The sequence below is a fragment of the Brassica napus genome, chromosome C2 (assembly GCF_020379485.1).
Source record: "Brassica napus cultivar Da-Ae chromosome C2, Da-Ae, whole genome shotgun sequence".
Lineage (NCBI taxonomy): Eukaryota > Viridiplantae > Streptophyta > Magnoliopsida > Brassicales > Brassicaceae > Brassica > Brassica napus.
Window position 1 is genome coordinate 19,489,283 of NC_063445.1, and position 24,802 is coordinate 19,514,084.

Consider the following 24,802-nt stretch of genomic DNA (forward strand, 5'->3'; position numbering starts at 1 on the left):
GCTTCAAAGCAATCTTTACAAAACGTGTTTCAATGTAACATGTTTGAATATTTATTTAGTTTTAAGTTAATTATAACAAAAACAATTATTATTTTTAAATATGATATTAGATGCTTGGTTTATGTCATTAAAAATATTTTTATATCTTTCTAATTATAGGATCAAAAATATTTGGTAAAATACTATTATTTTTCAATTCAATCTCACATTTTGAATTACAAAAAATATGGATTTATAGATAAATCAAATTACTTATAGATGTTTCATTTTTATGTTGTTTTGGCAAAATATAGGAAAATAAAACAAATATGTTTTTTGCCATCGAACAAATACTACTTTATATTAAAAATTATATATATACCATATTTTATGGATATTTCATTTTATTATTTAGTCCTTTTCTTATTTATTTGAATTTTTAAAGAAAAGTTTCCAAATTAAAAAATATTAGTACAATTTTCAGTAATGTCAATTATATATGTAGAAAATTTAAATCATGAGAGATAAATTTGTAACTGACCATTTTAAAAATTAACGTGAGAATGACATGTAGTATATTGATTTGCCAAATTATATTATAGAGACATTATGAGCAAAACTACATTTGCTACTAGGGCCGGCCCGGGGTTTTTGTTTAAATTTTAATTTTGATTATATATTTTGATAGTTTAACTCCCTGAATATGGTATTTTGGCCAATAATATTTTGATAGAAACAACTATCTTCGCTCGGGATTTAGTATTTTGGCCAATATATAAGTTTGGTATTTGGGATTTGGTATTTAAGTTTGTTTCTATATTTATCAGGTTGTTTCATGTTTGGTTAGAACCAGTATTTCACACAATTCTTTTGTGAGTGGTGTAATTTCTAATTTGCAAGACGGAGATTAAAGTATGCATATGCTATTGTTTATTTTTGATGTAGGATAGTTGTGTGAGTTTATTGTCATCATACAAACTTCACAACTGTTAATACCTAGGTTTTGATTTATTTTCTTTGACAACACTTAAGTTGTAATCAGGTGTTGATTTGTTAAAGAACTTCAAATAGTTTGGTTTTATTCTAAGACCATGAGCTAAAATATCTTTTGCTCAGTTTATGAAAACAAACTTCATCATCTGTAGTAGTAACAATTGTTAAACCGGTTTTGAAAATTGTACCCAAAGAATGTAATTGTTTCTCTTATACTTCTATACAGATTGCTTGATGTGGTTCTAACAATTGGCCTATTTTGTTTTGTTTTGTCTATATCCATATTTATCTATGATTTTTTGACCAACCACCGTCTTTCCTCTATATAACATTATTATATCGTAAACGCAGATTTGAACCAAAAGAAAAAATCATATACACATCCTTGTCATAGGAACCTTGTTTTTTTAATGAAAATACATTTGTAAAATCATCTTTACAAAAATAGAATGTACCTAAATGATTCTTCACAAAAAAACAAAGAAATAAGCACCCACATTTAAATCTTACATTGCTATTTTTATTAATCCAATATATATATATATATGTGTATTGGAGCAAAGAAAAGTTATCACACATCTTATAAAAAAATGTTAATAATTGACATTTTCGTTCTATACTGAAAGTAGACATCAATAATCATATTCACAATGGAAACAATTCTGAAAGTGTCGGTGAAGTAAAAAACAATGTTCAGTCTCTTTGATTTGATCAGTAATTACTTTTTGCGAATCAAGCTCCAAAATCATATTCCTGAAACAAAAGCCAGAAAGTGAAACTTCACTCGACTTCTATCTCCTCTTACTTACTAATGTTACATGAACGCTACACAAATGACTTTTATTATCTATTCTTTTTTATATATGAAAATACAACATATGATTCTACATATCTATACCTCTGTATGCTACACGACCTCCGCACAACGCTTAGTTTCATCATTTGAGCGACCATTATCAAAGCCGTTACCAGAGCTAAGATCTTTTACTTGAGGCCGGTGTGGATCCGCAAACACTTCCTCCCTTATAAATCGACTTATCTACGTGAAATTTGACGTGACGCAATATGAGAGAAGGAAACCCTTCTTTATAATAATATACTAGATATGAGTCCGTGCGTTGCAACGGGTTTTGTTTGATGTTTTAATTTAATAAATAAATAAAAGTAATAAATCATTTTATTATATTTTTAGGATTGTTTTTGCGCATATTGCGTGAGACTTATTTTATAATTAAGAACTCGTTTTTATACATAAATCTCAGTTAATATTTGTATTTTATAATCATGTGCATAGGTGAATTTTTATCAACTTTCTACTTAGTGCTAGAAAAAACACTCATACCTATTAATTTAAACCCAACCCAACCCGAATTAAGAATTAGAATGAAAAAAAATTGAAAGTTAAATAAGGTCAATCGAGTCATTGACAACATCATACACTTTCTTATATTAAAATTTAACATTTTACTAAACTTACCTGATGCTTAATAATTTTCTTAATTTATTATTTCTAAATGATATATTTCTATAACAACATTTTAATTAAAAATGAAGTAGAAAAATTTTACATAGTAAAAACAAAAATGTAATAAAATGGCGATGAAACTTGATGTTTTTTGACAAAATGCATATAAAAATCACTTCGGTGACAGTAATAATAATAATCTATTTTTTATGACCAAACATGAAAATATATATCAAACATGTGTATGATTTTCGTATGACCAAACACATATAAATAGCAATCATGACGACATCCTAATTTTTGATTTTTGCTAATTAAATAGTTTTAACATCGTACTTGACATCAAATTCTTTTTTTAGTTATTATTAAATAATTTTAAATTTTATTTTTGTTTGGATTTTTTTTATATTTTTTGTTTAAGATTTTAGGAAAGGAAAATTACTATCATATAAACTTTTACAATTATCTTCCCTTTAAAATTTTAGAAAAAATAAATTGTTATCAAATAATTATTTCTAGTTACTATTAAATAAGTTTAAAAAATACTATTTGTACAATTCGTATCTAAACTAATTTTAAACAGAGAGAGTAATTTTTAGTATCATGTTCATCATCAAATTATTTTCAAAAACATTACTAAATAAGTTTTTACAATTTTATTATGGTTAGAACTTAAAAATATGTTTAAATTTTTTTAAAATTTATAAATTTTCTCTTAAAATATATCAAATATTCTCTTAAATTTTTTTATTAATTTTAAAATAAAATAATATTTTAAAATTTAATTTTGTTCAGGATTTAGAAAAATAAAATTACTATCAAATAATTATTTCCAGTTAATATTAACTATTTTTATTTTCAAAATTCGTTTTTTCAATATCACAAATATTTTAACAATTTTTCTTTGTTAATTAAATAATTTTTAGTATTATGTTTATCATTAAATTTTAAAAGTGAAAATTACTATTAAATAGATTTTTACAATTATCTTTTATAAGGATTTTTTTTTGAAAAAAAATCTTATTTGGTCAAGATTAAAAAAGGAAAAATTATTTTATAAATCTATTTTATTTAGGATTTTAGGAAACAAAAGTTAGTTTCACATAACGGCAGGTTTTTATTGATACATTAACAATATAATTATTTTTTATTAGCACATGTAACAATCATATCGAGTGAAATATTTGAAGTTATTTTGGTTTATAATTTTCTAAAAACAAAATTACCTATGAAAAAAAAAATTTAATTATTTATTAGAAAAATAATGTTGGTTTTACAATTTTATTTTATTTATACTTTTTAAAAAGGAAACTTACTTTTTTTATAAATATTTTTTTAAATATTTTTCATTAAAAGTTTCCGTGTATTGGTAGGATACTATAATTCGTTTTTGTTTATTTTTTTTATAAAATTAATTTATTTTTAATAAAATTTTCTGTTTAACGAATTTTATATTTTGTCTTATACGTACAAACACATATTTTTCATATTAATACATACTCATATACGACAACACATCATAATTGAAAAAAAATTGCGTTAGCATCATAAAATGTAATAAGATTATAAGAAAAATTGAGTTGTATCAAGAAATTAAAAGAAAATACTTAGTAATATTTTTTTCGAAAATAATATTTTATTTTTTGAAAATAATATGTGGAAGCTAAATTTAAATATAGTTGTGAAATATTTGTAGCTATTTTTTTGTTTATAAATTATTAACATACAATTATCTATAAAAAGGAAAGTTTGTTATTTATAGTAAAATAGTAGTAATACTTTTAAATTTTTTTTTGTTTAGGCTTTTAAAAAATAAATATTACTTATTTTATAGTTAGTTTTACTTTATGATTTTTATTAAATAATTTCTTGTACTTGTAGTATTTTATAATTCGTTTTTTTTCTTGATTTGGTTTAGTTAATATTTTTCTTTTACAATTTTATTTCTTTATTATCTTTAAAACCGAATTTATATATTTTTAAAACAAAAAATTACTTTTAAATAAATTTTTACAATTATTTACATGTTTAAGATTAAAAAAAATAAAATTACTATCTAATAATTTTAACAATATATAATTGTGAAAAAATATGTAATAGTAATTGTTCTTTTCCAAAATCTTAAAAAGAATCGTAAAAAGATATTTTTTTTAATAATAACTTTTATTTTCTAAATCTCTTTTAAATTCTAAGAAAAGAGATAATATATTTGACACATGTCGCAATCTTAAATAAATTATTGACACATGTCGCGATCATGTTAATTAGCAACTTTGAAGAACCAAACTTTATATAATAACAATTATTTACATGTTTAGGATTAAAAAAATAAAAATTACTATCTAATAATTTTAACAATATATAATTGAGAAAAAATATGTAATAGTAATTGTTCTTTTCCAAAATCTTAAAAAGAATCGTAAAAAGATATTTTTTTAATAATAACTTTTATTTTCTAAATCTCTTTTAAATTCTAAGAAAAAAAGATCATATATTTGACACATGTCGCAATCTTAAATAAATTATTGACACATGTCGCGATCATGTTAATTAGCAACTTTGAAGAACCAAACTTTATATAATAAGATATATAGATAGAAGTTAGAAGATAGAAGATAGACTAGGTACAGACATGCGCCTTGCGCAAGGTGAATATCTTTAGAAAATAATAAAATTTATATTTATATTTTAATTCATTATTTCTGTTAGATATTATATAGAAAATGCACAATACCTAAATTTTAATCATGTACATATATTACATATAATGCTACATATAATGCTTTGGGTTGTGAATTATATATTCAACTATTTTATTCAAATATTGTGATATAATCCAAGACATGTGAAAAATTAAATATGGATTTATGAGCTATTTAAGTAATAGTTGGACTTTAACTATATCAAAAGTCCATATGTATATAGTGGACCTAACTTCCATATCTTTTTGTATATCGCATCAACATCGTCGTTTTTCTCTCTTGTAGTTTCTTAATTTTTAATTGAAGTGACCTAACCAAAAATCAATAATAATTTAAAATTTTAAGAACTTAGATCTATTGGCCAAAAAACAGTGACTATGTACAATCTCTACTCATCGCATCGCTGGAGCTTATGGCCAACACGGAGACTCTGTGAATGTTTTTATTCGTTGCCGAAACTACACAAAAATAAAGTTTTAGGTTATTATTATGTCTATTAGCTACACTAAAATAAAGTTTTTGGGTTACATATTTCGAGCCAACGTTTAATTCACAACCAACACCAATCCTAGAAGTCTTCTTTATTTCCAATTGAAATGTCTACACTAATAGTTGATCAACAACATCAATAAAAACGTAATTAGGAATATAGATAACATAGTACTTAGGAATATAGATAACAAACCAAAACACAAGACTAAGCTATAAGAGTCACATGACCCATCTTTGAACAAACCATTCTTCTTCTTTCTTTCTTTTTACTTTCTGACACTTCCTTCCTTCTTTCTCTCTTCACCATGATACGTCCTTATTCTTCCTTCTCCTCTTCTCAGCCCACTATCCTCGCTCCTTCCTTACTCCTTCTCCAACCATCTCTCCGGTTACACACACCTCTCCCACATAAAGAGAGAAAGTAAGTAAGGGAAACTCAACTCTGTCATTTGTCACTCATATTACATTATATTAGTTCATATGTCATGGCAATAAGAAGACTATTATGTGAAATATTGAAAGAATGCTGCAATTACCTTAACATAGTTCTGCACAATGGACATCCTTTCTTCAAGCAAACTATACAAACAAAAAAAGTGAAATGAGGAGAAATAAGACCTGTACAAAGCCTAAAAGTTTCAGCTTTATAAACACAGTACACAATATATAAGACAGTCAAAGAGTTTTCCTTTTGCCTTGAGATCACAAGAACACATATCTTTGCAACTCATGATAAGAACTCTAAGGCCGCTGGATTTAGACTCCAATCATGATAGTGAAACTTTTGAGCTCATCAACAAAGCGTAACAGTTTCAGCTTTAAATCATACAAACATTCAGTACAAAGATAAGAACTCCAAATACAATCAACTTTAGCCATAAGAGAGACTTCAATCTCACATAAGCTGATGTCCATCATGCAATCGATCAAAGATACCACCCAAAAACGACAACACCGAACAAAACCACCGTAGAAATCTTCAAAGCTCCCACTCCTCGCACCTCCTCTTCCCCATGACCTCGCCTCCCTGACTCACTGCACTTCTTCTCTGTCGTCTCTTCCTTCATCCGTTGCCGCAACGGCTCTTAGGGCTCCACCTCGCTCGTCTCGTTATCCTCACTGACCTCACCATCTCCTCCATCTCCATCTTCACCTTTGGTCTCTTCATCATCCTTGGAAACATGCACAAGATCGTAATAACGGCGATGTGCTTTGTTTTTTTAGGGTTTACATGGTGACAAAGCTTTAATATAATTTGTTTTATAAAATATGTACTCAGGCGGACTGGTTTTATTTTATGTTACGTTAGTAGAATTTGCTAGAGAATAATTTTTCACTGTAAGGTTTGTCCAAAGGCTTTCTAAAACTGCCAGATGCTAGGTGTTGACACCTCAGCAAGTTTATTATGTAATTAATACAAAATTGAGGTTATATCTTTTTAAAAAATCATCAAATAATATATAGGGGATTTCTACGTTTGTTTTAGGGCTTATCGATTTATGGAAATAGGGGCATAGACAAGCTAGGAAATATATAGCTTTATTTACCATGGATAGCTCTTTGAGTCTTTGACTTCCTTTTTCTCGTTCTTCTGCATTCAATCTTATTTCAAAACAAAAACGGGAAACGAAAAGGTATCTTCATACACTTGTGGATTAAGACAAGAGGTTGGGAATCAAAAGAAACACATGAGTTCCATTAACTTGAAGCTGTTATCTCTGTATCTCTCTCAAGTCTCAGGTATGTGATATTTTCTTCATCCTACTTAGCAACATTCATGAATTGCTTAACAAATCTCACCTCCAAAAAAAAAAAGAAACTTTTTTTTAATGTCAGAGGTTCCAAACCATTTTAGATTAACTTTTCTTAGGATAGCAGACTCTCCCAACGGAAATTGAATCATTACTCTATAAATACTTACTAGATAATCTAAGAGTTTTAGCTACAAGGCCAACTAATCGTGGTAAAATTAGAAACTTTACAAAAGAAAGAGAAAAAGATTACATAAGAGAAAATTTTATTGTGGGACAAGGCATCTATCAAAGTGGATAATCTCTTTGAATTTTACTTCCTAATAGGGAATTAAGTTTATAGACCCTTTGTGAGGTCTAAGCTTGTATGGCTTGCATCAAGGGGAAGGTATTGCGTAAGAAGCTTTTCACAAACTACACATTCCTTGCGTCAAACTGCAATATACGTCTCTATAAGTATGCATATGTTAGCTTTCCATGGCCATGCTCTGATTTATAAAATTTCTCAAGGTAAAGTTCTACTCGATATATATTAGTTTTATGAAACCAGGGAGCAGCAAGCAAACTCTGTGCCTATGGGACCTGCGGTGGAGTTGTGGAAGGAAAGAGAGATGGACAAAACGAGAAAGAAGTGTGTGTTATGTTTTCTTTCTTTAACCGTCATATGTTCAGATATGTTGGTTCATTGAACACGATTTGTTTCCAAGGCGGATAAGAGCCTAATGGGTTTGAGATTTGTAGGTACGAGAAGCTAAGCGAGAAGATTATGTTATGGGAAGACAAGAAGAAGAAAAAAGCAAAGAGAAAGCTTCATAGAACAGAGGTACATCTTCCTCTTTTTTTCTTTCCTCGGTTTTCAAATTACTGATTCTTGCATAACTATAAGACTAATGTATGTGCTGAATGTGCAGAGAGGTGTTGAAAAGGAAAAGTTGAAGGCGAAGCAGAGGTTCATAGATGATAATGAACGCATTGAGATCATTGTTGCAAGTGCAAGAACACATGCATATGAGAGTCAATTGAAGGAAGAGTTGAAGGTTAAGGAGAAAGCAAACCTCATGAGAACAACAGGGAGGAGTCCATGTACATGCCTTTGAATACTGCAAACTGCAAGAAATGTGAAGCTAAACATTCTTTCTTAACTGCTTAGAATTATTGTTGAATATGTAAAAGGCAGACACAACTGAGGTGTTAATCTATAGAGTATTAGAGAGATAATCAAACAAAGCAAATGTGATCCAATTTTTTTTTTATAGCAAAATTGAACTATAATCGATTATTGGTTCGGTTTGGTAACATGTTAATTCAGTTTTTACCTTTTCGATATAAAAATTCTAACCAAATCATACAAAACCATATATAAATTTAGAACTTCAAACCAAATTATTAACTAAATAACAAATAATCGAATCAAAATTGAAAATTTTAGAATTTCCTGAAACCGAACAAACCGATTACTGAACTGATATTTTCTTTGGTTCAGTTGAGCAATATATGAACCAAACTAACCGAAAACTAAGTTACCCAAACCGAGCTAACAGGTCTGCTACCACAAGAAGTCCAGAGAACGACGGTCTTAACGGTTCTGATTGTCAACACCTTCCGAATGAACGAGAGGATATGAGCTGAGGTATATTCGCGTAAACGACAACCAAAATTTGTATATGTTTTTTGTTTGTTTTTGGATTTTATTAATTTGTAAAGAGAGCCGGTTGATGATGTGTTCCGCAACCTCATCATCGATCCACCACCATCACCACCACCATCACCATCTATCTCTATCACAGTTGTAGAATAATAATAATGTTCTCTCTCTCTCTCTCTGTAGCTAGCTTTCTCCCTTCGTGGCTACATGAAGTAGAATCCGGATTAGTGGTATCTTCAATTTGTTTCGTGATCAAGGTAAAGTTGTTTATGAATCCTCAAATCTGACGAACAACATCTCGGTTTCTTAATTCCCGGTAGATCAACGCTTTCGAATAGAATTTTCAGCCATTTCGACAAGTTTGTATCTTTATATCTTTTGATGTTGTTTTAATTGAACACTTTACTCGGAATAGGATTGATCTCAATTGTGAGTATTAGGTTTTCGAATGCGGGTTAATACGATCTCAAGCATTGAAAGTTCTCAACTTGCTGAGTGAATTTCAGGTTTCTCTTCCTTGTAAATGATCCTTGTTGAATAAGCCCTTTTTAGTGGAGCATTTCAAAGTCTTGGCTGGGTGGTGGTTGTGGTCTTGATCTGCAATGATGTATCAGGCCGTGCCCACGGCGACAACCTCTCGTGGTGGAACTCCAACGGAGAGTGCTGATTACCTTGTCACTTTGGATCAGATTCCGAGGTGGAGTGATGTTGAGCAGAGGTCATCATCATCCTCCCTGGAAGGTGAAACTGGAGATCCGGCCCATTCTAATCCTCGCTATGCAAACCCTTTGGCTTCTTCCTCTTCTGAAGCAGGTGGCAGCGCCGGGAATGCGATGGTGTCTAAGTTTCCTCTTGATCTCGATATTATCTCCAAGATCTACCTCTGGAGAGGGGAGCCCTGGAACCTCGAGGTTGATGCTGTTGTGAATTCCACCAATGAGGTAACACCTGAGATCATTGAATCAATTTCTCTTTGTGTGTGTCGTTTTATGTGATCGAGCTTGAACTTTTGTTGGACAGAACTTGGATGAGGCGCATAGCAGTCCTGGTCTACATGCTGCCGCTGGACCTGGCCTTGCTGAACAGTGTGCTACTTTGGTACCAACACTTTCTTTCACTATTTTCTTTAGATTTGTTAAAAAATAAAAAACAAGGGCATTACTTTGTGTATTATCTTGACAGGGTGGATGCCGGACAGGGATGGCGAAAGTAACAAACGCCTATGATCTACCTGCGAGGTTGGTAACTGATGACGGAAAGATATAATTATGCTCCTTGAATTCACTCTACGCTATGTTATTCGTTTATCCTTGTCCCTATGTTGGAACAATTTGTCATGCCGTGTCTTTTTATGTGATTTCTGGGTAATTTTTGAAATCTAGATGGATAGGCATGTTATCTCTTAAATACCAACCATTTCGTGTGAATGTGGAATCAGTTAGTCCGCAACTTCAAGAAATGTTATTTGGTTTCTTGTTCAGGAGAGTTATCCATACAGTAGGACCCAAGTATGCAGTAAAGTATCATACAGCTGCTGAGAATGCTCTAAGTCACTGCTATAGATCTTGTCTGGAGCTTCTCATTGATAATGGGCTTCAAAGGTGTGTGCAGTAAAAGTTTTTCCTTAATTTCATTTACAACAATCATATTCTTTACTACTTTTGTATTTTCCTTTGTTTCCTAAACTCAAGAACTCAGTTTTGGTTTTACACACAACATTACAGTATTGCTATGGACTGTATATACACAGAAGCCAAAAACTATCCCCGAGAACCAGCTGCTCATGTTGCCATAAGTAAAGACAGTTCTTGAACAGTCTCATTGCTTTCAGTAAATAACCTTCATGTTTCCTAAATCATGTGTGCCGTGCACGGTCTCCAGGAACTGTACGTCGCTTTCTAGAGAAGCAGAAAGATAAAATCAGTGCCGTTGTTTTCTGTACCACCACAACCTCTGATACAGAGATATACAAAAGGTATAGAGCAGTAGTCCCTAATTCGTACAGTTATGTGATGCAGAAGCAATGTAGCGTTTGCTAAAATTTCCGACTCTGTAAATATTAGATTACTTCCACTTTACTTTCCTCGAGATGAGCACGAGGAGGAGGTTGCCATCTCAAAGCTCCCTGCTGATGTTGGAGACGAAAATGGTGAGACGGTTATAGACGAACGTAAAATCAGAATACAGGCGCTGCCAAATAAACCTCCAGTCAGGTCTTTTCCAGCTCTAGTCGAGCGCCCTGCCACTGATCTTGCTTTGGTACGAAGGTTGGTGAACTCTGACTGCTTGCACCTTATTGTCTGTCCCTCGTCTTTGCACTTTGTTGATTGATACTTATATATATGATTCAGGAACTCGAATCATCTTGATTCGTATTTGGATCCGGCCTTCATGTCTTTGATTAAAGATCCAGATGAGAGGCGCAAAGAACAGTGGGAGAAGACTGCACAAGCACAGAGTGGGTTCAATTTTGTTAAACTGCTAGGATTTGGTGATCTCGGGGGACCCCTTCTCTCTCCTGCAGAGGAATACTCACTTCATTCGCGATACCTAGCAAAAGCTAACTCTCTCAACCTCTCGGAGATTGCAGAGATGAAAATTGTGTATGGCTTCTCTGTCTTTGGTCTTCTTTCTCTCTAATCCCTCGCATGCATAAGTTTGCTTTTTATGCCCTTGAGAGCTAATGACTCTATACATAGACATTGACAAAGCCTTTCTGTTTTTGTTCTTCAGCTACCGTGGTGGTGTTGACACAGAGGGCCATCCTGTGATGGTTGTTGTAGGAGCTCACTTTTTGCTGCGATGTCTTGATCTAGAGCGTTTTGTTCTATATGTTATAAAGGTAAGCACATTGCCCCAATGGCTCTCCAACTCACTGCTACATAGGGGCTCTGTCTTCTGAATACTATCTTGTATTGATTTTCTCTTTACAGGAATTTGAACCTTTGATACAAAAGCCTTACTCGATTGTCTATTTCCATTCTGCAGCATCTTTACAAGTGTAAGTTGATCCTTAGTCTTGTTTTAGTGGATAAAAAAGAGCCTTACGCTTTATTAGCTTCAGTAACATATCTTTCCTTTGCCATGTAAATAAACAGCCAACCAGATTTAGGATGGATGAAAAGATTACAACAGATACTTGGTCACAAACACCAGCGTAACCTTCAGGTATTGAACCACACTTACTCGGCGTTCCTTCCTCCTTGTACAAATCCTAACCAATCTCTGCTTCCTCCAGGAAATCTATGTTCTTCATCCAACTTTCCACTTGAAGGCGACTATTGTAGCAATGCAACTGTTCGTTGATAATGTGGTAAACTCTTAACTTATTTCAAAGCTCCAGCCTTTTTTCCCCTAAGAGGTAATGTCACTCTTCTAACTTCGGTCGTCTTAATAAAGGTTTGGAAGAAAGTCGTATATGCGGACAGACTTCTGCAGCTGTTCAAATATGTACCTCGTGAGCAGCTGACAATCCCAGACTTTGTGTTCCAGTTACGGTTTACTCTACTCATCACTCTCTAAAGTGTTACTTCAGTTGCTGGATTTGTTATAATTTACCCGAGTGTTGTGTTTATATTGGCAGGCATGATCTTGAAGTTAACGGAGGAAAAGGTCTAATCGTTGACCCGAGAACTAAGTATGTCTATCAACGGCCATGAATCAAACCTCATCCCATAGTCTTGAAGAATATCATCAAGACAGTTTTTACTTTATCCAGTCAATTGTATGATGTGTTGCTGCTTTTTGTGCAAAATTTGTTTATTCTTTCATGTTTTATCTAAGTAAGACTTTAGCTACCCTTTTTTTGTGTTTGATGCTGGGAGCAAAATAAAACCTCTCTTAGCTTTTTGATGTATTCTAGTGTTTGATTCTTGTTAATAGTTATAGCCAAAGATTTCTCTTTTCCCCATTCTCTCTTTGTCAATGTTCTTGCTTTGCTGAAGATGATGCAGTTTTGGAACTTATGGGGAAGAATCCTGTTTTGGAAGAGGAAATCTACAGGGTTTCTCCCAATTTTAATCACATTTTGGAGAAATTTAAAACCTGTTTTGAAGAATTTAGAAATTTACAATTTTCGACAGCAGGTAGAGATGAATTTAAGTAAAAGGCGTTGTGTGTTATCTTGAGAGAATATCAACTGTTAAAAAATGTGAGATCATGAACGTAGTGAGAAATATTAGAGATCATCTATATTATTAAAAGAGAAGTACCCATTTGAAAATGTTGTTACTTCATTAATTAAACTTTTTATTTTTTTGCTTGTTTTTTTCAGTTGCATTTATGAAATATCCTAAAACGAATAAAACTACCTAATTTATTACTTATCTTTTCGGTTAAATTAATGAAATATGCTTAAATGAATTTAAACTTCCTATTTTATTGTTTGTCTTTTTCAGTTACCTTAATGAAATATTCTTAAATAAATTTGGACATAATGTCATTTAATCAACCAAGGAAACTCATGAGTTATCTTTACGTGCATAATTTTAATAATAGAGATTTAAAAAAACGTGCATCATTAAAATGTTACCTAAAACATGCATCACTAATATATAACATGCATCAATAAAAGTAGAATTTGACTCATACAATTGTACGGATATTATTTTCAGTTGATTAAATTTAAAAATAATTATTTATTCAAAAAATATTTAAGAATGACTATGCTTTTAAAAATTATATGGTATTATTTGCTCATAACTCATTTGTCATTTGCTAAATTGTTAGAAAGAAAATTTTACCATAATATAACTCAGTTGTCATTTGCTAAATTTATGGTTTTTATTTATATTTTTTATTAATTAATTATAATATTTTTATTTTATATTTGAAAGATAAATGAATTTTCTTTCAAACAATATTTTTGTAAATGTATTTTCTTAAAAATAATCAATTTAAATTTTTATTATCATTGAATATAATTATTTTGACATAATTTGAATTTTCGTTTACATCAAAACTTATCATATTTTAGGATAATTTTAATTTAAAATGTAATTTTCGTATTTTTCAAAAAAATTCTAAAAATATTTTTTAAATATTTTGTTATAATTTTTTAAAAAATATTGAGTTGCATTTCAAATAAAAAAAATACAGATATTAAAAATATTCTAATTAAAATATATAAAATTTAATATATTTTTTAGGAAATAGTCAAAATAAAAAAAAATTACACAAATAAAAATCATGATTTTTGTTAACTGGGCGGATCATTATTTATATGATATCGCACACGAAATTTTTTTTTTCTGTTTTTACAATTATCTAATTAACTCTATATACTCATTTTTTTTTTATATTTTTTATATGATATCACACATTCGTAAAAAATAGATAGTTTAAGAAGCAAAAAATATATTTACTTAATGAATATAATATGAACTAATATTACAAAAACATCATTTAATAGAATAAATAATTAAAAACTGAAAATTCATACCTGCGCTGGCGCGCGGGTCGGGGTCTAGTTTATTTTATATAAGAAATCAGTATAGAAAAAAATAGATGAAACTGTTTTTGCATATTTTGCATTTACGTTTTTTAATTTTAAAATATATCATGTGTCAGAATTTTATTGGTTATGTGACTTATATTTTAGTATATAAAATATTTTAATTATAGGATAACAAAATAATATATGTGAAAAAAATTTAATATAAATAGACTAGTATTGATTTTTAATAGTGAATTTAAAATTCTCTAGATAGCATTTTTTAAGTTTTTGTACAAAAATAGCCAATATATTTTTATCTTAGAATTAACTAATCTAAATTTAAAGTTTAGAGTTAAAAGGTGGGGTTTTGAAGATAAAGTTTCAAATTTTCAAAAATAAAAAATTAAATTTTCAAAAAAAAAAATGGACTATTTTGATCATTTTTTTTAGTGATATTTTTGTGACAAAAACTTAAAAATGACTATTTGAGAAAATTGACCATTTAGCAAAGCTTGAAATATGGAAATGAAGGTAGGTGTTTTATCATCCACCTATGATTGTTTTTAACAAACTATTTCACTCAACAGTTGAGTTATTCAATAATTTCGTGCTAAAAGAACAAGTTCTTGTAAGAAATAGTAGAGACAAAAAGGATATTTATTTTGCAGCAAGCTTTTGCTAATCTTAGAAGCTCCTCCTCAACTAGTATCGGAATTCACCCACACCACAGCAAGGGTCACAAGAGTAGCATACACAGAAGTAGGCAGCTTATGCACCACTTTCCCAACACCTGGGACACCTTCCGTGGCCTTCTTTGTAGCAATAGCCACAGTGGGAGCCACAATCAACGATATGATCAAACCCTGACTCACAACCGCTAATGTGTCAGTCGTAAGCAGCTCAATAAACTTCACAAACTCCTCCCGGTCTATTTCTCCATCCAAGTTCATATCACACTCCTATTTATTACAATAAAATCATCATATGAGAGCATTCAGATTGAACACACTAAATTAACCGCGTTTGTTCTGTAGAAATTACCGCCATCATGCTTCGGACCAGATCCTTGGAAGGCGGATCGAAATGAGGACCAGGCAATCGCTTGTTTATGTCACTGAGAATTAAAAAAAAAAAAAAATCACAAGAATGATTGATTAAAAATGTTTTGAGTTTTTTCTAGATAGAGATTTTGAAAATCTTTACTTGTAGACGAGAAGGACGGCGATGTACAGCTCTTCGAACGTAAGATTGGCTCTTCCGGTTTCAAGCTTGAACCGATCGAATACCCGATCACATATCGCTTGTACCTGTTTATGCCTCCACTCCTTACCTTTAATCACCAAATCGCGATTCAAAATTTATACATATCACATAAGAAGCAATTTCAACGCATATTACAAAACTGGAAGCAGTTTTAAAGAGAAGAGAAGAGAAGAGAGAATTAACCTCGGAGCTTGTCGAAGACTTGTCCCATGGCGATGAATTTCTTCTTGTCTGATGATGCAAATCTGATTTGCTAATTGTTTCTTTTTTTTAATTCTTAAAAACAATTATGTGGATCTGAGTGGAGGCGTGATCCTCTGTTTCACTTAGGCCCAATTGGATATGACCGTACCATTGGTCAAGACTTTTAATTTTAGCTAATGTTTCGAAAACCGGACCATACATTGACTCGGCATATTATAGAATATTATAGACGGTCAATGATTAGAACGGTTGAATTCTAAATTAAATAACTATATATATGTATAACTATAAAATTATTTTTATAAAACTTTATATCTTGGTTAGAACCTAAAAATGATACGAAAATAAAATGAAAACTTTAAAAATAATAAAAAAATATAGTGAAAACTCATTTATTTGGAAATATATTAAAAATAAATTTTTGTAAATCTTTTTAAAATTGTATTTTTTTATTTCTGTTTGAAAAAACCAAATTTTAATATCAAACTGGATTACTGGTTTTAGCAAATTTGACCAAATTTACCGGTTTATTCAAATAAACTAGTTAGAAGAAAGAATTATGGTTCTTCCAGTCCAATATAGTTTTCAAAACACTGTTTATAGTCATTTTACCGTTTTCAAAACTTAGATTACATGACAATTTTTTGGGAAAATCACATCAATAGCATAAAAAAAATTGTCACAAAAATTGCATATACAAAGATCTTAAATTAATATCTAATAAACCAGGAAAAATATATTATCCAAAAGCCTAAACATCGGGAGTGATGTTTGATATATAGTTTAAAATTTGTGCTTTAAAATTATGTTTGTATAACTTTTGCTGTAAATGTATATGTTGTAGCTATATATTTTTCTTACAGCACACAAAATATTGATTTAGTACCTAAGAGAAGAGTACGAGGTCACTCAGAGATTCGGGAATCTAGATTTTAAGCTAAAGTTTGTAGAGGTATTGTCAAATATGTATCATTCTTGTGTTACAATACTGGCTGAGTCTTTCCAGGACCGGACACAGCTGCTGCAACTTCTGACGCATGAAACGGTTGAAGAAGAAATCAAGAAAAGAGTTGAGATCAAAGCAAGAATTTTTAGTCAAGACATAATGATCAACAATCCATAAACTGGAGCTGATCTTTCCTACGATTAACTCTAGCTTGGTTGCAAAAAACTCGACGGAGAAAGAATCATGCCACTCACAAAGGAAGTCCAAATGGAGTACATGCTTAGGAGGCTTGACTAATGTTATCAAAAAGAAGGAATCATAGCATTTATATTTGATCTTAACTTCCAAAACTATAATGTGACATAAGCAGCGGAAGCTAGCTAGTCATGTTGTTGTTTTTACAGACGTAAACCAAGAATGAAGAATCAAACAAATGAACTACTCTAAGAAATAATAAAAGAATATCTCTGATGTTCACAGAAGTGAAACTCCTGTGGATTCTCGGACAATCCCGTAAATAGACAAAACGTTTTCAATGGTGAGTAAGAAGATAATGCACCATTCTAAAAGATCTGACTTTCGGTTCTGCATCACCTCTTGGAGGAAATGAATGTTGTGCTGCAGATTCAAAAACAAAGAATCACTTAACAATGACTAGTGTTTATATCCAACCGAGTAATGTAATGATATTTGACAATACCTCTACAAACTTTAGCTTAAAATCTAGATTCCCGAATCTCTGAGTGACCTCGTACTCTTCTCTTAGGTACTCATAGATCTGAGCATATCTAGCCTCTCTCCAAGCAATCTCGGATCTACGAGAAGACAACATTGTTTGTTTCCGTGAGAACGTTCAAGATTGATGAGCATACTTCCAAAGTCAAGATTGAAGAACTTGGAGTTTTGTATATGAGTAAAAGCATATATAGAGATACAAAGAGAAAAATAGAGTACCTGTCAAACAAACCAACTCTGAGAATGACGTCGGCAAGATTAGAATTAGCTTTCCCTACAAGTTGGAAGAGCTTTTTCCTGTGCATTGTGAAAGTTCCGGTTTTCTCCATTCCACGGTTTATACCAGCAAACTCTTGCACCAACTTATCAACCTGAGTTGAATCACAAATCTCAACCTTCCAACATCTCTTCATACTTTCATCTCTCACTCTTTCTGTGAAGCACAAATGTATAGTTGATTCGGTTAATAGAGAAGGAACAAGATACCTGAGAAACAAAGTAATCCAATGCAATACTTTGTCCGAGCACGCTCCCAATTATACGGATGCTATCAGTATCCAACTTTTTGAGAACAATGTAGTCAGGGCCACCTCGCATTTCCTCATTCAACAAAGGCTTCTCCTTAACAGCATAATCTAACACAACATCAAGAAAAGAGTTGTTCATAAAGCTATGATTTTCCCAGTGGTAAGAAGTGACAGAGAGGTTATATAGGGCACTGACCATCTTTTCTGATTTCTGTAAGCAACCCAGAAGCATGTCTACGAACAATGTCGAGAAAAGACTCAACGTCATATTGTCATCAACGTTAAAAAGAACAGCAGAACCGTACTGAAAGACAACCATGAACCTGCAGCTGCTTACACTCTCCCTCTCATCTAGACTCTGTCAAGGAGAGAAACACACAACATCAAGTTCCTTTCAGGGTTTCTAGACCAACATAAGGTAATCACATATATGCATCCTAATGAGTATTAGTCAAATAAAGCTACGATTAGAGGACGAAACAGCAGAGTGACCTTACAGAGAATCCAGAAGAAGAATCAGAAAACTTAAGGGCGATAGAATTGGTAGAGCGGGAGGTAGGAGGAACAACATAGCACAAGTTGTCAGCTTGCATTCCCTTCAAATCAATACTGCCAAAACCACAACTCTGATAAACCAAATCATAAAAAAGAAACGCAGACACCACATTCAAAAATAAAGGTTGAAACTTTGGAACACTTGAAGAGAAGTCAGAACTAGTAGAGAGAAGATACCTAGTACTGAGAAAATAGGCTTTGACAGTGATCTTCCCTTTGTCTTCCTCTTCCTTTGTTCGAAAGTCATAGTTTTGATACACATCGCTCGACCCAGAATCAGAGTCATTGTTGTAAATCGAAATCGGAGAAGGGAACGCTGAAAAGGGTCGGAGATCAAGCAAGCGATGATGGAAACGAGTCGCCGGGTGTTTCCAAACACGTGGAGAAGAAGGCTTTAGAGAATTGAGTATTTGATTATGACGAAGAAGAAGAAGAGCAGTAACTGCTCTCCATCTACCCATTCAAAACCAATTTTCCAAATTGAAATTTCTTTTTTTTCTTGTTTCGTTCGACTTTATTGCATATCTAGTTTGTCTTGATTCCAAAGTAATGGTCCGAAGAAGAAGCCTCAGCACTCAGCACTCAGCAGTCAGCACTCAGGTTCTCGCCGGCGACATTCGTTTAAACCACACGCTTCATTTTGCAACGAAAACGACTGCGTTAGTTAGCAACGAAACGGCAGCGTAGTTACCACCAATGAAACGACCGTACTTAGCAGTGGGTGAAACAACGACATTTAATTTGGAACGCAAGCAATACAGTTAGGCACGGCCGTTTAGTCGGCAACGAAACGACGACGTTCAGTTAGCAAAGAAATGAAAACGTCGGCGTTTCGTATGATAATAGCCTTTTACTCTACTCGTACGAGTCGTAATCCCATTTTTCTTGAACTCAGAGAAGACGACCGAAAAGATTCGCTTCTCAGGCGAAGGAAGAACTTGATTCATCTTCTCGGAAATGGAGATATCTGGGAATCTGAGGATCTCCGCGAGCTTAGTTTCTCCTTATCACCGCCATCCTAAATGCCTCTCGTTACCTTCTTCCAAGGTCCGGTTTTTTCTCTTCTTGACTTGACTCTTCGATTCGAATTATGAAATTGGCGACTCACTGTTCCGATTTCATGTATTTTGAGAAGAAATGAGATTAGCAGCGTTGTTGATCTTTGGCTTGTAGGTCTGTGTTTGTTAGAAGATATCTGAATGCGTCTTATATAAGGGTAAATATTGTTCTTTAGCATGTAGCTGATGAGATTCAATTGGTTAACCGGATTAAACCAATGTTACGGTTTAAGAAGAGACGTCGCATTACCCTTTGCTCCTAAGTTAAATGATACTGTCTTTCCATGTGATAGTTGTGGGATATTGGTAGTTACATGTCTTTCCTTGTCTTATACATATAGACACCATTGTCTTTAGACGAGATATAAAGAGAACATTGTAGTGAACTTGTTTTGAGAACCAAAGTGTTCTGATCAACATTGATTGTCTTGAATTACTGAGACTGAACCGGTCTTCTGCTAGATATATGTTTATGATGTTATGAGATCATCTTTTGACAAAACCATGTCAGTTAGTTTACCTATAAACCTGAGTTTCCAATTGCATCTAGTTTGTACAGTTCCATGTCTGATATTTTTATCTCTTTTGGGGTGTGATGGATGTGAATTTGCAGGTTGATTTCATAAGCAGTGTCGCACACAGTTTGGAAACGCAGAAATGTCCTGGAGTGTCGATGAGCCGCCAAAGCAGACGTGGTGCAGCGAAGGTTTTAGCAAGGAACACCACGGGAGACTATGAACTCTCACCAAGCCCGGTTCAGCAAGAGGTGGAGACCTTTCTCTTGAACGCCATCAACATGAGCTTCTTTGACCGGTTAAACATAGCGTGGAAGATCATATTCCCGTCCCACGCGTCCAGAAGAAGCTCCAACGCGAGAATCGCAAAGCAGCGGCTCAAGATGATCCTCTTCTCGGACAGGTGTGCGGTCAGCGACGAAGCTAAAAGGAAGATCGTCAACAACATCGTTCACGCGCTGTCGGATTTTGTGGAGATAGAGTCGGAGGAGAAAGTTCAGCTTAATGTCTCCACGGACGGTGACCTGGGAACCATTTACTCGGTCACGGTACCTGTTAGGAGGGTGAAGCCAGAGTACCAAGACGTGGACGAGGCTGGATCCATAACCAATGTGGAGTACAAAGATACGCTTGATGGTTCTGTGGATGTCAGGTTCGATTTTTATGTTCCAGAGTAGTAACAAGGGCACGGTCTTTGTTAGAGTTAATTTTCTTTGTTTGTCTGTTTTTCGTGTTGTCTGTGAGGGAAAAAAAGACAATTTCTGGACATTTTCATTGTATATATTCGACAAAGTTAAATCAAAATGTAGGTTTTTATCGTACCATGCTTCTTCGTCTTCTTCCTCACGTCAACCTTCACGGCATCGACATGGCTCATGTGATAACTTCCCCGCAAGTGAAAGCTACCGACGCATCATCATTTTCCACAGCAGTCATCTAAGCGAGAGGCTCAACAAATTTAGAAGTACACTTAGTCTCCACACCAGGATTATAATTGTGAACCTCTCCTGTCATGTTCATCGAACTCTGAATCAGCCTCGCCTGGAGTATGATCTCCTGAAACAACACAACTCCTGCATCTTTTGCACTGGTATGAACTACTTCTACTACTGTATTCTGTACTTGTACATTGCTTTTCAGTCTTCGTCACAGGCTGAAACATTGCTTTGCCCCTAAAACATAACTCATACAACCCCTAAATGATAAAAACAAAAAATGTGAAAATCCAAACTAAAGTAAATTGCTTATTGTTTCAAAATCTCAGGACCAGCCGTCATCACAACAGAAGCACCCCTGCGGAAGCAATGAAGTAAAAAACACACACCTCTTGAGATGATTCTCAGTATGCTCGAGCGAGTATAGAATATTTGCAGATAGCAACGCGCTCAGCTCGCCTTACTGAAGAGTCTTGATAAATCACATACACAATTACTTGATTTCTTTTTGAGTTAGTTTTTTCACGTTGCGCCATTCCTCGTCTCCTTGAAGGGGAGTGTAAATAACGGAGTACAAGTACGGACTGGTGAAAGTCGGCCCATAAAGCCCATTAACAAGTTAGGAGCGGGATCCATCGTGTTTTTTGAATTTCTTCAGGTGTTCAATTTCATCAATCGATCTCTACGATTTTTGAAATCCCGAATGCTTCTTCTTCTTCTACAGTGACGTTTGTTTTGGCCAAGCTTCAGAACACCTTCGCATCGAGAGTTTCGAGAGACATGAGCGGCGCTCGACTTGAATTCCAGAACCCTATAGAGGATGCGATTTCAAAGCTCAAATTCTCTCCAGAGTCAAACAATCTCCTTATCGCTTCTTGGGATTCCGTGAGTCTCTCCTCTCCTCTCCACTTCTCAGATCTCAAATCCAAAACCCTATCTGTTGTTTATTGATATCAATTCCTCTTTCCCTTTTTTTTTTTTTTTTTTCTGTGTACAGTATCTGAGATTGTATAATGTAGAGAGCTCTTCGCTAATCTTACAATTGTACTCCCGTGCCGCTCTTCTCGACTGCTGTTTCGAGAACGAATCAACTTCGTACACCTCTGGCTCCGATGGGTTCATCCAAAGGTTTGGTCTTGCTTTAAAGATAGCATCTTGCTTATAGTGACCTTTACATTTCGTTTGTCAGGTACGATTTAAACGCTGGAACAGTTGATAGAATTGGTGGACATGACGACATTGCTACATCTGTTCTCTACTCTCATGAAAAAGGTCAGCTTTTTATGTTAACTCTTCCCAAGAACCTTCACAGCTTTCAAGTCCACTTCTCAAAGATAGATCTAAGTTTTACAATTAGGGTCTTTGGTAAATTGTGTAAAGTCTTGCACTTTTCTTAGTTTTATTCAGAAGTTTTGTGTTTAGAATCAATGACTTTAGTTACTCTCCTGTACTTACTATCTTGTTGTCAAGTTGAAATACGAGAATCACAAGTTTTGATTTTATCAGAAGTAATCTTTGTGCGGTTCAGGTGCAGTTATCTCTACTGGCTTGGATAAGAAGATCAAATTTTGGGATACAAGACTAGGACAAAGTCTTGTTCTTTCTACTGATGCTGGTGCTCCAGTCAGATGCATCACTGTGAATGGAAACAGCTTAGTGGTTTGCGTAGCAGCTTCAATGCATATATATGATTTGCGTAGCTTAGATCGACCTTTTCAGTCTTATGAATCACAAGTTGAGGTGCCTATCAGATGCGTCACCTCTGTTCCTTTCTCCACTGGTAATGTGGCCATGATTTTCATAGATCAGGGTTCATGTTTGGTTTGAGATCTGAGGTGTTTAAAGTTGCTGTTCAGCAGGATATGCAGTTGGCTCAGTAGACGGGCAAGTAGCCTTGGATTTCCCCAATACAGCATGCTCTAGTGAGATGAAGTAAGTCATGATTTGAAATATATCAAATGATCATTTGGCAACTTTCAATACTTATTATCACTAAAGGTATTCTATTGGCTACTTCTCTTATGTCAATCATTTAACTCATGGCAGATACACTTTCCGATGCCATCCCAAGTCTATGAAAGGAAGACTCCATGGTGCATGCATAAATTCCATTGAATTCACTCCAGGGTAGGTTTTCCTCATTCACAAATGTAATTGGGTTGTACATGGATCACTCATTGTTTATTGCCAACAGTGGGTCAGGGACTTTTGTGACTGGTGACAATGAAGGCTATGTTATCTCATGGAATGCTAAAAGCAGAAGAAGACTCTTTGAGGTATCAAACACTAAAACATGACTTGTTCTCTAGATTTACTGTTATTTGGTTCTTTTCTTATATAATATTTTGTATTCCTTTTAAAAAGTTACCAAAGTACTCAAATAGCGTCGCGTCTTTGGCATTTAACCACACCGGAGAACTCTTGGCGGTTGCATCAAGCCACACTTACCAAGAAGCTAACGAGAAGTGAGTCTCACTCTTCTCTCTGCTCTCTTCTTTTGTTTCATTATCACATAGTACATCGAGAAAGATATGTATCGATATATCTCCTTTGTCTTTTGCAGGGAAGAACCTCCCCAAGTGTTCATACACACGTTTTAAAAGATTGGTGGCTTCTTGAATCTCAGGTTAATCAAAGCATGACTCTCTTTTTTTTCTAGCTATTTAGTTTGAATCTGTGTGTGTTACTTGGTAGATGGGTAGCACGTTAACCATGGCAAGCATGTTTTATGGTATTTAGAAGTTGCTAGACTTGTGGCATGTTAAGCTTCCACATGGAAGAATCGTATCTCTTAAGTCTCTCTCTATGTTTGTAAACGTTCATGTTGTCTTATTCTCAGAGCTACAACACTTTGTCTATTGTCTTTCCCGTCCATTTATCTTAAAGATGTAATGAAAATGTTTTCTCATATTCTGTTTCTTTAAAAACAAGAAAATTCTAAAAAAAATTTGTAAGCTAACATATTCAGTATGTGTGTGTTCAATTGTTCATAGATAAAGATAAGCAATTTAAAATAGAAAGATTTTCATACATATAACTCGAAGTAATTACCCTCTAAATATATGCCAATATATCCCCTATATATTATTTGTGAAACATTACAACTTCTTTTTGTAGCCACATGTCATCACTAGGATGATTCTTAGAATTATTAGATAAATAGGTTGGTCCATCTAATTATATAATATGCTTTTTATTAAACTAACCATAAATTCATTATTAATGTCATTTATTATTTCCTTAAATAAAGATTACGAAATTGCCTAATGTGGGTAAAGTATATATGACAATTAATGATTTTGAATAATAAAGATCTGATAAAAAAATGTATCTTCAATCAAATTTGTTTAATTTAAAACTATTAAAATAATTTTTTAAAAAACATAATAACCATATTATAAAAATTTATATTTTTCTGTATATTTTATATTTTGAATTTTAAAAAATACTATAAATTACTAAAACTGTTAAAAATCTCACATTCAAATTTTGCGATCCATGGTTTAAAATTTTTGTTATGACAACATACAAATGATTACAAAATCATATAAATAAAAGTCTAATTTAATTAATCATTAAGATTTAAAATATATATGTATATAT

The 24,802-nt window shown here is 32.9% G+C and overlaps 5 protein-coding genes and 1 pseudogene across 7 annotated transcripts; 4 read left to right on the plus strand and 2 right to left on the minus strand.

Annotated features, from left to right (window-relative positions):
• Positions 1-7,401: 7,401 nt before the first annotated feature.
• LOC125581264 lies at positions 7,402-8,678 on the plus strand. The gene is made up of 3 exons (XM_048746357.1): positions 7,402-8,013; positions 8,124-8,205; positions 8,294-8,678. The coding sequence occupies exons 1-3, from the start codon at positions 7,958-7,960 to the stop codon at positions 8,477-8,479; spliced, it is 324 nt and encodes a 107-aa protein (XP_048602314.1). The 5' UTR covers positions 7,402-7,957; the 3' UTR covers positions 8,480-8,678.
• Positions 8,679-9,040: 362 nt separating this feature from the next.
• Positions 9,041-12,937, plus strand: LOC106354481 (protein GDAP2 homolog). The gene is made up of 15 exons (XM_013794426.3): positions 9,041-9,284; positions 9,534-9,968; positions 10,048-10,125; positions 10,210-10,265; positions 10,509-10,628; positions 10,752-10,822; positions 10,909-11,002; positions 11,091-11,294; positions 11,379-11,630; positions 11,761-11,869; positions 11,961-12,028; positions 12,126-12,195; positions 12,266-12,340; positions 12,427-12,518; positions 12,611-12,937. The coding sequence occupies exons 2-15, from the start codon at positions 9,630-9,632 to the stop codon at positions 12,684-12,686; spliced, it is 1,704 nt and encodes a 567-aa protein (XP_013649880.1). The 5' UTR covers positions 9,041-9,284; positions 9,534-9,629; the 3' UTR covers positions 12,687-12,937.
• A 2,008-nt stretch (positions 12,938-14,945) lies between these two features.
• Positions 14,946-16,129, minus strand: BNAC02G19140D. The gene is made up of 4 exons (XM_013794425.3): positions 15,908-16,129; positions 15,665-15,791; positions 15,503-15,575; positions 14,946-15,420 (listed from the first exon to the last, which is right to left on the minus strand). Exons 1-4 carry the CDS (start codon positions 15,933-15,935, stop codon positions 15,160-15,162), a joined length of 489 nt encoding a protein of 162 aa, XP_013649879.1. The 5' UTR covers positions 15,936-16,129; the 3' UTR covers positions 14,946-15,159.
• A 1,052-nt stretch (positions 16,130-17,181) lies between these two features.
• LOC106354476 lies at positions 17,182-19,393 on the minus strand (annotated as a pseudogene).
• Positions 19,394-19,446: 53 nt separating this feature from the next.
• Positions 19,447-21,088, plus strand: LOC106354479 (cell division topological specificity factor homolog, chloroplastic). Its single transcript, XM_013794423.3, has 2 exons — positions 19,447-19,738; positions 20,363-21,088. The coding sequence occupies exons 1-2, from the start codon at positions 19,649-19,651 to the stop codon at positions 20,939-20,941; spliced, it is 669 nt and encodes a 222-aa protein (XP_013649877.1). The 5' UTR covers positions 19,447-19,648; the 3' UTR covers positions 20,942-21,088.
• A 56-nt stretch (positions 21,089-21,144) lies between these two features.
• On the plus strand, positions 21,145-24,107 carry LOC106354477 (mitotic checkpoint protein BUB3.3). 3 transcript variants are annotated; one of them, XM_013794420.3, is made up of 11 exons: positions 21,145-21,354; positions 21,529-22,084; positions 22,197-22,327; positions 22,389-22,471; positions 22,728-22,979; positions 23,056-23,131; positions 23,246-23,326; positions 23,394-23,475; positions 23,564-23,664; positions 23,763-23,825; positions 23,894-24,107. In XM_013794420.3, the coding sequence occupies exons 2-10, from the start codon at positions 21,980-21,982 to the stop codon at positions 23,797-23,799; spliced, it is 948 nt and encodes a 315-aa protein (XP_013649874.1). In that variant the 5' UTR covers positions 21,145-21,354; positions 21,529-21,979; the 3' UTR covers positions 23,800-23,825; positions 23,894-24,107. The 3 variants fall into 3 exon arrangements, with proteins under 3 accessions (XP_013649874.1, XP_013649873.1, XP_013649875.1); XM_013794419.3 differs by having other exon boundaries at positions 23,763-24,107; XM_013794421.3 differs by having other exon boundaries at positions 23,059-23,131; positions 23,763-24,107.
• The last annotated feature ends 695 nt before the right edge of the window (positions 24,108-24,802 follow it).